At 47.9% G+C, this 12,500-nt stretch overlaps 2 protein-coding genes across 2 annotated transcripts in view; one reads left to right on the top strand and one right to left on the bottom strand.

The window, feature by feature from the left end:
• LOC130386914 (suppressor of tumorigenicity 14 protein homolog) overlaps positions 1–9,305 on the bottom strand; it is a 16,579-nt gene extending 7,274 nt beyond the window's left edge. Inside the window, exons 1-12 of the mRNA XM_056595781.1 lie at positions 9,008–9,305; positions 6,578–6,731; positions 6,147–6,277; positions 5,299–5,369; positions 4,453–4,634; positions 4,123–4,158; positions 3,812–4,040; positions 3,285–3,418; positions 2,740–2,837; positions 2,366–2,475; positions 334–464; positions 116–220 (exon numbers count right to left, since the gene is read on the bottom strand). Of these exons, the coding sequence (XP_056451756.1) occupies positions 116–220; positions 334–464; positions 2,366–2,475; positions 2,740–2,837; positions 3,285–3,418; positions 3,812–4,040; positions 4,123–4,158; positions 4,453–4,634; positions 5,299–5,369; positions 6,147–6,277; positions 6,578–6,731; positions 9,008–9,055 (1,429 nt within the window). The 5' untranslated portion in view covers positions 9,056–9,305. The remainder of the gene's footprint in view (positions 1–115; positions 221–333; positions 465–2,365; positions 2,476–2,739; positions 2,838–3,284; positions 3,419–3,811; positions 4,041–4,122; positions 4,159–4,452; positions 4,635–5,298; positions 5,370–6,146; positions 6,278–6,577; positions 6,732–9,007) is intronic.
• Positions 9,306–10,100: 795 nt separating this feature from the next.
• The window catches only part of LOC130386905 (tyrosine-protein phosphatase non-receptor type 7-like), a 10,716-nt gene continuing 8,316 nt past the window's right edge, over positions 10,101–12,500 (top strand). The window contains 1 exon segment of the mRNA XM_056595770.1: positions 10,101–10,305. The gene's annotated coding sequence lies outside the window, so the exon portion shown is untranslated.

Raw genomic sequence — 12,500 nt, 5'->3', positions numbered from 1 at the left:
ACCACCTCACTCTCCACACACTCACTCTTTCACACCCCTCACCACCTCACTCTCCACACTCACTCCATCCCCAGTCGTACAACGGGAGCCATAAGTCCTGATCCGGTGGACGTACTGCAGTTGTTCTCGTCGCTGCGGTCCGCACAGTCCTCCCAGCCGTCACATTGCAGAGTGAGGTTCACACACTGGTGGTTGTCGCAGTGGAAACGCCCAGGGCATGCTGGGTAACACCACGGAAACGGCACAACACAGTGTGGGTGAGTAGGCGTGTGGAGCTCATTCAAGTGTTTTTTTAATCGATGTGTTCATCATCATGTGCAGTGAGAGGCTCACGGTTAGCAGGGACGAAGGCTTCGTATTTGGCATCGAATCCAGAATCCACGTTGGAGTCGTCGGACTGGAACCTGACGGCCATCTTGGTGCTTTCTACGGTGATGACGCTGCTGCCTTTCTTTCCACAGAGCCTTCCGGGAGAGGATTCATGTTCAGATAGAATGTTATTAATAGAGCTGTCAAGCGCTTAAAATATTTAATCGTGATTAATCGCATTAATGTCATAGTTAACTCGCGATTAATCGCAAATTCGTTTTCTATGCTAAATATCCCTTGATTTCTTTGTCCCATTAATTCTTCTCGTTTTAATTATCTTATCAACATGGTGAAGTGCATCGGCTTGCCTTGTGCAAATGATTTTTTATTGATAACAACATTGGCATATACTGATCAAAACAGGACGATACAAAAAAAGACCCTATAGTGCAATTAAACGACTGCTTTGAACAAATGTCATTTGAACATAGCAGTCAGGCTACTGCTTCTTTGTTTTGAGCCAAAGAAAAAAAAAAACTTTCGTTAATCGCGCGATAAAAAAAATTTACGCCGTTAAAATTGGTTTGCGTTAACGCCGTTAATAACGCGTTTAACTGACAGCTCTAGTTATTAATGTCAGTATCATATTCACTTCCTCCAACCTTTATAACTTCCCCTCGCTCTCTTTTGTTTGAGCGTGACGCCTGAGCGAACCAATGCGAGCTGGTCTACATTACATGCTATCGTCAGCCAGTTTTTCTAGTTTGTCCCTGTATCTCACACAACTGTTTTCAAATCACTGTCTGAAGAGATTCAAAACACTCCGTAAAAACAGGTCAGAGAGTTGATGGAGGGATGATAGAGGAGAGACAGAATGATGGAGGGATGACAGAGGAGAGACAGTATGATGGAGGGATGACAGAGGAGAGACAGTATGATGGAGGGATGACAGAGGAGAGACAGGATGCTGGAGGGATGATAGAGGAGAGACAGAATGATGGAGGGGTGATAGAGGAGAGACAGAATGATGGAGGGATGAGAGAGGAGAGACAGAATGATGGAGGGATGATAGAGGAGAGACAGGATGATGGAGGGGTGATTAGAGGAGAGACAGAATGATGGAGGGGTGATAGAGGAGAGACAGAATGATGGAGGGGTGATAGAGAGACAGAATGATGGAGGGATGATAGAGGAGAGACAGAATGATGGAGGGGTGATTAGAGGAGAGACAGAATGATGGAGGGGTGATAGAGGAGAGACAGGATGATGGAGGGGTGATAGAGAGACAGGATGATGGAGGGGTGATAGAGGAGAGACAGAATGATGGAGGGGTGATAGAGGAGAGACAGAATGATGGAGGGGTGATTAGAGGAGAGACAGAATGATGGAGGGGTGATAGAGGAGAGACAGGATGATGGAGGGGTGATAGAGAGACAGGATGATGGAGGGGTGATAGAGGAGAGACAGAATGATGGAGGGGTGATTAGAGGAGAGACAGAATGATGGAGGGGTGATAGAGGAGAGACAGGATGATGGAGGGGTGATAGAGAGACAGGATGATGGAGGGGTGATAGAGGAGAGACAGAATGATGGAGGGGTGATTAGAGGAGAGACAGAATGATGGAGGGGTGATAGAGGAGAGACAGAATGATGGAGGGGTGATAGAGGAGAGACAGAATGATGGAGGTGTGATAGAGGAGAGACAGGATGATGGAGGGGTGATAGAGAGACAGGATGATGGAGGGGTGACAGAGGAGAGACAGAATGATGGAGGGGTGATAGAGGAGAGACAGGATGATGGAGGGGTGATAGAGAGACAGGATGATGGAGGGGTGACAGAGGAGAGACAGAATGATGGAGGGGTGATTAGAGGAGAGACAGAATGATGGAGGGGTGATAGAGGAGAGACAGAATGATGGAGGGGTGATAGAGGAGAGACAGGATGATGGAGGGGTGATAGAGAGACAGGATGATGGAGGGGTGATAGAGGAGAGACAGAATGATGGAGGGTTGACAGAGGAGAGACAGAATGATGGAGGGGTGATCAGAGACAGACCTTTGGTCATTGACCTCTACATAATCCTTGGTACACCCCGCTTTGCCCTCTGCTGGGTCTGCCAGAGAGAAATCAGTGAACTGGAGTTTGATAAAGTGGCCTTTGGGGACCTGGAGGGAGGGAGGGGAGAGATATGATCTAGGTTTAAACAAACAGAATCAGATTGTAGAAAGGATCCTGGATCAGACCAGACCTAGGACTAGGACATGCCTAGACCAGACCAGGACTAGTACTGGATCAGGACTATAACAGACCAGACCAGACTAGACTAGACTAGAACATACCAGACCAGACCAGACCAGATCAGACCAGACTAGACTAGACTGGTCCAGGAACAGACCTAGACCAGGGGGGAGTGAGGGGGGAGGACTGACCTGAATGTTCCACACGCATGTCGTCTTAGGAGGGTAGAATGCCGGGAAGAAGGGTGAGGTGAAGACCCCTGAGAGGCCAGTCAGCTGACCCCCACATGCTACAAGGACAAAAACAAGCTGTTAGCTCCACATGCTACAGGACAACAAGAAGCTGTTAGCCGCACATGCTACAGGACAACAAGAAGCTGTTAGCCGCACACGCTACAGGACAACAACAAGCTGTTAGCTCCACATGCTACAGGACAACAAGAAGCTGTTAGCCGCACACGCTACAGGACAACAACAAGCTGTTAGCTCCACATGCTACAGGACAACAAGAAGCTGTTAGCCGCTCACGCTACAGGAAAACAGCAAGCTGTTAGCTCCACACGCTACAGGACAACAAGAAGCTGTTAGCTCCACACGCTACAGGACAACAACAAGCTGTTAGCTCCACATGCTACAGGACCGCAACAAGCTGTTAGCTCCACACGCCGATCAGCTAGCCAGTAAGCTAGCTAGTCTCATGTAGCTGGATGTGGTGCCGGGGGGGACGGTGTTCTTACTGGTGTTAAGAGGGATCTGGGAGTAGGTGGCTCTGAAGCCTCGGAAGTTATTCTCTTTGCTGGTTACCATGGTGAGCAGCATCACATTCTCAGAAGAAAGAAAGACCATGGGCTTGTGGACGTTTCCGCACTTCCTGGAAGGAGAAACAGCCCCATCACCTCTCATGTACTTATACTTGATAGACAATTGATCAGTTATGAATATGATTGGATGAATGAAAAAAAAGAAAATAATGAAAAGTTATTTGATCCGTCTCCATAACATATATCCATGATGAGGTTTCCATCCTGCAACATTGATCTATGTTGAGGTCTCCATCCTGAACATTGATCTATGTTGAGGTCTCCATCCTGATCCTAGATCTATGTTGAGGTCTCCATCCTGAACCTAGATCTATGTTGAGGTCTCCATCCTGAACATAGATCTATGTTGAGGTCTCCATCCTGACCATAGATCTATGTTGAGGTCTCCATCCTGATCATAGATCTATGTCTGTATCTAGGTCTCGGGGTGTGTGCAGACTGACTCTGCCAGGACCAGGTGCTCGATGGGGACCAGGGAGTCGTAGAGTTTGATGAAGTCCTTCTGGCAGTCCTCCTCCATGGCGAGGCTGTGGAACTCCAGGCGCACCCTGTGGTGAGGCTGAGCCCTCAGCTTCCACTGCAGGAAGGTGCTGGGGTTGTACGAGGAGTCGGGGAACCCCGGAGACCGCAGCTCGCCCTTCTTCTCGACGTGGAGCGAGGTGGAGTTCCTCTCTGAGCCAGGAGAAGAGTCAACGTCAGCACTTCTGAGAGGCCACAGGTGGCTTTGAATATGTTGTGAGGAACTATTACTTACTGAGGAACTTGGGCTTTGTCATGCGTGGATCCAGGGCTATAACACACAGAAATTGATTACCAGGGGGGAAATTACATCCAGACTTCTGGGTCTGGACGCTGGAGACTTACAACTCTTCATGTCATTAAAAACACAGACATCGCTGATCGTCTACTGGGGGTCTAATGATGGTCTTTTGAGGAACTACTGGTGGTCTATTGAGGGTCTACTGGTGGTCTATTGGTGGTCTATTGGTGGTCTACTGGTGGTCTAATGGTGGTCTATTGAGGGTCTACTGGTGGTCTCCTGGGGTCTCTGGGGGGTCTTTTGGGGGTCTCTGGCTGGGCGTACCTCCAGTCACCATGCGGTGGACGTTCAGGGTGTTGGTGGGTCTCAGCAGCAGGCGGCCCTGGCGGACCTGCTGTCCCTCCGGCTCCTCCAGAGACTTAATGGCCTGGTCCAGGGAGGAGAGGCGGGGCCCCGGGAGGCTGAACTCTGACTGGTAGTAGGCCACGACGCCGTCCTCCTCTTCACTACAGAAGGACGCACGGTACGGTTTGGGTCACCACTACCAAGCTCAAGGGGCCCCAACACACACCAAGGCCCCACCAGAACCAGGGCCCACACAGGTCAACAAGGGCCCCAACACACAGCAACGCCCCGATCAGAACAAGGGCCAGCACGGGTCCAGAGGGGCTTCAACACACACCAAGGCCCCACCAGAACCAGGGCCCACAGAGGTCAACAAGGGCCCCAACATAAACCAAGGCCCCGTCAGAACCAGGGCCCCTACACACACCAAGGCCCCGTCAGAACCAGGGCCCACACAGGTCAACAAGGGCCCCAACATAAACCAAGGCCCCGTCAGAACCAGGGCCCCTACGTTACACACCAAGGCCTCGTCAGAACCAGGGCCCCTACGTTACACACCAAGGCCCCGTCAGAACCAGGGCCTCTACGTCACACACCAAGGCCCCGTCAGAACCAGGGCCCCTACATACACCAAGGCCCCGTCAGAACCAGGGCCCCTACGTCACACACCAAGGCCCCGTCAGAACCAGGGCCCCTACGTCACACACCAAGGCCCCGTCAGAACCAGGGCCTCTACGTCACACACCAAGGCCCCGTCAGAACCAGGGCCCACACGGGTCCACACCCAACATGTTCTCAACAAGAAGCTGTGGGAGGAGAACCCACCTGAAGGCATGGACCGTAGACTCCTGGAAGTACTTGGACAGCACCGAGTTCTTGGAGTACATCACCTTCAACTGAAACACGCAGAAGTCATTGCTAAGCTAGCTTTAGGACTGAGGATATGTTATTACTAACCTAACCTTGGACTGATGATATGTTATTACTAGCCTAACCTTAGGACTGAGGATATGTTATTACTAGCCTAACCTAATCACTGGTATGTTATTACTAACCTAACCTTAGGACTGATGATATGTTATTACTAGCCTCACCTTAAGACTGATGATATGTTATTACTAACCTAACCTTAGGACTGATGATATGTTATTACTAACCTAACCTTAGGACTGATGATATGTTATTACTAACCTAACCTTAGGACTGATGATATGTTATTACTAACCTAACCTTAGGACTGATGATATGTTATTACTAGCCTCACCTTAGGACTGGTATGTTATTACTAACCTAACCTTAGGACTGATGATATGTTATTACTAGCCTCACCTTAGGACTGATGATATGTTATTACTAACCTAACCTAAGCACTGGTATGTTATTACTAACCTAACCTTAGGACTGATGATATGTTATTACTAACCTAACCTTAGGACTGGTGATATGTTATTACTAACCTAACCTTAGGACTGGTATGTTATTACTAACCTAACCTTAGGACTGATGATATGTTATTACTAACCTAACCTGAGGACTGATGATATGTTATGACTAACCTAACCTTATGACTGATGGTACGTTATCACTAACCTAACCTTATGACACATAACATAATGATGTCATGTTATGATGGGATGTTATTAGTAACATAGTTGACATGTGTGTGTTGAGACCTGGCTGTTGACCAGCCCAGCGAGGTGCTGGTACTCCTCGCTGCTGGGGTCTTCGTAGGCCTCCGCAAACTGCTGGTCTAAGATGCCCATCACCCCCCCGTAGGTCTTCTGGACCTTCTGGTCTTCACGCACTGAACAAAGGAGGGGGTTAGTACCATAGTAGTAGTATAGTAATAGTAGTATATTCTAGATGTTCTCCAGATATACTAGATGTTCTTTATGTGCTCCAGATATGCTAGATGTTCTCCAGATATACTAGATGTTCTTAATGTTCTCCAGATATACTAGATGTTCTCCAGATATACTAGATGTTCTCCAGATATACTAGATGTTCTCTAGATATACTAGATGTTCTCCAGATATACTCGGTGTGTTGTGAGGAGATCCTGAGGGAGGGAGGGAGGGAGGGAGGGAGGGAGGAAGGGACCTACGGTGGAAGTGCCAGACGAGCAGTCCTGTGATGAGGGCCAGAGCAGCAGCCCCCCCCAGCAGAGCCAGACCCTTCCACGCCGTCTTCTTACTAGGCCTCCTCCTCTTCTTCCCTGAGCCTGAGGCCGGGAGGAACCCGACCGCTGCATCCCCGCCCTGACCATGGAGACAAACACAGAGAGGGAAACACAGAGACCTCTTACTCAACAACCAACAACAATTATCAACAACAATGACTTCATTATAAATAACGGGTTGGAACATCCAAGGCCGATTAGAAACGCTTATTTCATACTTGACAGAGGATTAACTGGTCCCTAAAAGGAAGAACTTCATAGAAGATTGATTCAGTTTATTCAGATACTAAAGCATGTTTACTTGAGTGGGGTCTGCCACCCCCCCCCTAAGAATACCCTTACTTCTGTGAAGACATCTTCCTCCCTCATCTTGAGTCAGAGACATGTTAATACCAAGGGAAGGGTCATCCTCACTGTGACACCTACTAAAAGAGATCCATTCACCACCAACGAAACTACTGCTCCTCTTCATCTGCCTCCAAGAATATCAAATGGAAGTCACTGCAGGACTACTCAAAGTCTCTCTGTCAGCCTTGGACAGAACTTTCTAACGGTTCAAACCAACCCTTCTCCGAATGCGAAACGCACCCAATAGAAAGACCTGTGCAACAACACACAGAGTCCACAGCCATCTCCGGTCCAGACACCCGCCGCCTCAACGTAAAGCCTAGCTGACACTGAGCAGAACCAGGGTACTAGACCCAACACCTGCAGGACCCTGACGCTGCCCCGTACCCTAATCCTAACCCTGACCCTGACCTTGACCCTGCCCAAAACCAGGATAGGACTCCCCCTCTGCAGTTGAGTCAGACCAACACCATCAGCCTTTAAGGCCCTCAGGCTATTCAGACCAACACCGTCAGCCTTTAAGGCCCTCAGACTATTCAGACCAACACCGTCAGCCTTTAAGGCCCTCAGACTATTCAGACCAACACCGTCAGCCTTTAAGGCCCTCAGACTATTCAGAACCAACACCATCAGCCTTTAAGGCCCTCAGACTATTCAGAACCAACACCGTCAGCCTTTAAGGCCCTCAGACTATTCAGAACCAACACCATCAGCCTTTAAGGCCCTCAGACTATTCAGACCAACACCGTCAGCCTTTAAGGCCCTCAGACTATTCAGACCAACACCGTCAGCCCTAAGACTATTCAGACCAACACCGTCAGCTCTCTACCAAGGACTGGAGAGAAAGACCAGAATATCAAAGTCAATAAGAGTTCTATCTGACCCTAACGAAGGATATACAGAGTGGCTGACTATCAGACAGAGACACAGACCGAAACACACAGACAGAGAGAGAGAGACTCAGGTACTGTGGTAAAAAATAACCAAGTTCTATCACTTCAACTAAACTAAGAGAGCTTGAGGAATCGAGGATTCCAGGTCAAGTATGATAAGAGACTTTATTGCAACCCGCGAACAGGCGACAACAAAGCCGAGTGGCTTGCAAAACACACTGCCAGATGTTTCTCGTGGTTCGCACAACACACTGCAGAATGATTCTCGTCCTGCTCCTTATATCTTCACTTTTTTAAGTCATCTTCCAAACTTAATTAACATGTCAGACCATACAGATAACGTTTAGAGAAATAGCATGTTCGATTGGTTCAAAGTCCTGTGTTTATGGTACAGTTTTAGTACAATCTGATCCCTTGAACCTTCCACGTGGAATCAGCATTTTAGGCCCAACTCACGTCAGACCACATTTATAGGGGAAAGATGACTAGCTATTTTCCACCATTAATATATGTATATGCCTGACAATAATCATAATTTGCCATAGAATATAGGGTTGATTTCTTCCATAGTACACACAGACAGAAAGAGACAGGTAGAGACAGAGAGACAGAGAGACAGAGACAGACTGACAGAGAAAGAGTGACAGGGAGAGAGAGAGAGAGAGAAGCGAGGAGTCACCAGTGTGTGTGTAGGGGTGAACACAATAAGGGTTACACAAAGTGATGCCGCAACAGCAGGTCTGAACCTGTCAGCAGCGAATGACACACGACACACACCCTCTCCAGCAATGGGTGAGGGTTCGTTGAGAGGTTATGCGTGTTGTCCACCAGGGGGGGGGGGACAGACAGTGGTTAATTTGAGCCGGATCCTGCCGGAACGTCATGAGCCTCGAGAGGATTCATCGAGGTCCATCGCCACTTCTTGACCTCCAGCTAACTGTCCAACAGAACATCCGGACCAACGTTGAGACCCCCCTGCGGCTGCACCTTCACTGAAACATCAGTATTCCTCCATACATTCTGGATGACATTTCGGTTGGCTATGGTTACGTCACTCCCAAGACAAGATCACGCAACACAAATTAGCTTCCATACTCAGCATCGGCGTTCTTACCTGCTCGTTACTGAACCTGGGCCCCGTCCCGGAGCTCGGGGAAGACATGAATTCAAGGACCCGGGACCGTGTGTGTGTGTGTGTGTGTGTGCGTGTGTGTGTGGATGAGAGCTGGACGACAGGTGTCTGGTACCAGAGATATCCTCTTCTGGTCCTCTTCTTAACAGCCGCAGGTATTGGAACTCACCCTGGAGGAGGGGGACTAACCAATCACTAGTTAGTCTCAGCAGGTCTAATGTACAGCTGCTCTGTCTGTTGTAGTTTAGTTCCTCTGATCAGGGCGAAACCAGCGTAGATACTGACGTCATCAACAGGTAACACCTGTTGATTACTTCGTAGACGCGTATGAGTCTCAGATAGTTATTAGGGTGCAGTACGCACTACGACCAGCAGGGCGCGCTGCCGTATCACTAACAGCCCAAGCTCGGGTTATATGAGGAGAAACGGCATTAGTACTTCAGTAGTACACGTACTGCTACATACTAACAGCTCCAGCTCGGGTTATGTTGTAGATACAGTAGTAATAATAATAATAATAATAAATGAAATGTATATAGCGCTTAATATGGTACTCTAAGACGCTTTAAGGTAGGTAGGTTTAGTAGTACTAAAGTAGTACAATTGCTTTTACATCCTATTGTAAAACTATTGTCTATTACTTATGGCAGTTGCTTTGGATAAAAGCGTCTGCCAAATGCCCTAAAAGATAATATATACTAACAGCCCCAGGTCGCATTAGGTATAGCAGTAATTCACAGTAGTACAAGTACATCTATACTAATAGTCAGCATTTGTGTCTGTTTGTCTTCACATTCGCTCTGGTAACGAAATTTAGATTAATATGTGCACTGATGGTGTGTTTATTGAATGACAATAAATCAAATCTAAGTCTCTATATTTCTAAGTCTAACACACAAACACACAGAGACATACAAACACACACACATCATGACCAGCAGTAGCTGCTGGCGTGTGTCTTGAGAGACCAGATAGCCTTCAAAGGTTCACATCACTACATGTGTGTGTGTCTGTATACTCTGCGGTTGTCTGTGTTTTATGAGTGTGTGTGCATGTGTGTATTCTGTGTGTGTTTGTGTGTTAGGAGTTTGTGCATGTGTGCATTCTGTACTTGTGTGTCTGTGTATTCTGTGTGCGTGCGTTAGGAGTGTGAGCATGTGTGTTTACTATGTGTGTGTGTGTGTGTGTTGAGTGAGAGAGAGTGGGTGTATTAGAGGAAGTGGAGAGGGTAGAATATGAGACGAACTCAAGAAGAGAAGTCAGAGAAGAGGAGAGCTAAGGTGAGGACACACACACACACACCTAACAAACACACACACACGCACACCTAACACTCTTATCACACACACACTCCTAACACACTCCTATCACACACACACTCCTAATACACACACGAACACTCCTAACAAACACATACACACACACACACACACACACACACACACAAACACTCCGAACACACACGCACACACACACACACACACACACGCTTCTATCGCATACACACACGCGCTACTAACACATGCACACACATGCTACTAACACATACACACACGTGCTACTAACACATAGACACACCCAAACACTCATAACACACACACTCTGAAGACACACACATTTTCAGACACACTCGCATGTTCAAACACTTGCATGTTCCTAGCAAACACACACTCTAACGATGTGAATATTCAAACACACACAACCACAGACCGTGAGAAACAGACAGGTCAGACGAGCAGACAGGTGTGCGGTAGAGGTAGTAATGCTGTTGATGTCACGTGTTCATCAACGTTGAGGAGATGTGGTGTGTTTCAACACGCAGACCTCCTTCTGGAAGGAGAACCTCCACCGACCTGTTGCATCCTGTTCTCTCTCTCTCTCTGCCTCTCTCCCCTCTCTCTCTATCTGTCTCTATTTATCTCACCCTCTCTCTGTCTCCTTCTCCCCCTCTCTCTTTCTTTCTCTTTCTCTTTCTCCTGTCTCTCTCTAACTCTCCCTGTCAGGCTTTCTTTCTCTCCCTCCCTATCCATCTCTCTGTGCGTCTTTCGCTCTGCTTCTCTGTCTCTGTGTGTCTGCCTCTATCCCTCTCTCTGTCTCCGTGTGTCTGTGCCTCTATCCCTCTCTCTGTCTCTGTGTGTCTGTGCCTCTATCCCTCTCTCTGTCTCTGTGTGTCTGTGCCTCTATCCCTCTCTCTGTCTCTGTGTGTCTGTGCCTCTATCCCTCTCTCTGTCTCTGTGTGTCTGTGCCTCTATCCCTCTCTCTGTCTCTGTGTGTCTGTGCCTCTATCCCTCTCTCTGTCTCTGTGTGTCTGTGCCTCTATCCCTCTCTCTGTCTCTGTGTGTCTGTGCCTCTATCCCTCTCTCTGTCTCTGTGTGTCTGTGCCTCTATCCCTCTCTCTGTCTCTGTGTGTCTGTGCCTCTATCCCTCTCTCTGTCTCTGTGTGTCTGTGCCTCTATCCCTCTCTCTGTCTCTGTGTGTCTGTGCCTCTATCCCTCTCTCTGTCTCTGTGTGTCTGTGCCTCTATCCCTCTCTCTGTCTCTGTGTGTCTGTGCCTCTATCCCTCTCTCTGTCTCTGTGTGTCTGTGCCTCTATCCCTCTCTCTGTCTCTGTGTGTCTATGCCTCCGTCTCTGCGTGTCTGTCTGTTTCTTTTTAATGTCTTTTTCTTTCACTATGCCAGAGCATTGAAAAATTAAGAAAGTGCAAAAAGGTAGAGAACCAGAAGGAAGGTCCCATGTCCACAGCCATGGGGGTCAGGGGTCCCCGTGGGTCCTAGAGGAAGGGTCTGTCCCATGGGGGTGAGGGGGTCACCATGTGACCTACAGAGGAAGGAAGGTCTGAATCTAAATACAATCAAAAGGTAATCAGAAGGCAATCGAGGGTTCAGTAGTGCAATATCAACTTATTAGGATGAGCATTACAGTATGGAACGGTGAGCGTGTAGAGTAGAGAAGTCTTCGCTTAGCTTCACTGTGTTGTGAGGCGTAGGATTCCCTCTCTTCAGGTGAACAAACGGGCTGATCCACCAATCTTGGATTTTCCCCAAACAGATATGGCCGTTAGTTTAAAGGGAAGGAAGGGTTCCTGATGCTCTAGTTTGTTCCTTTAGTGTTTTAAAGGAAGGGTTCCTGATGCTCTAGTTTGTTCCTTTAGTGTTTTAAAGGAAGGGTTCCTGAAGCTCTAGTTTGTTCCTCCGTTTTAAAGGAAGGGTTCCTGATGCTCTAGTTTGTTCCTTTAGTGTTTTAAAGGAAGGGTTCCTGATGCTCTAGTTTGTTCCTAAAGTGTTTTATAGGAAGGGTTCCTGATGCTCTAGTTTGTTCCTTTAGTGTTTTAAAGGAAGGGTTCCTGATGCTCTAGTTTGTTCCTTTAGTGTTTTAAAGGAAGGGTTCCTGATGCTCTAGTTTGTTCCTTTAGTGTTTTAAAGGAAGGGTTCCTGATGCTCTAGTTTGTTCCTCCGTTTTAAAGGAAGGGTTCCGG

The sequence above is a fragment of the Gadus chalcogrammus genome, chromosome 1 (genome assembly GCF_026213295.1).
Source record: "Gadus chalcogrammus isolate NIFS_2021 chromosome 1, NIFS_Gcha_1.0, whole genome shotgun sequence".
In the NCBI taxonomy this organism is placed as follows: domain Eukaryota; kingdom Metazoa; phylum Chordata; class Actinopteri; order Gadiformes; family Gadidae; genus Gadus; species Gadus chalcogrammus.
This window is presented reverse-complemented; position numbering and strand designations above follow the sequence as displayed.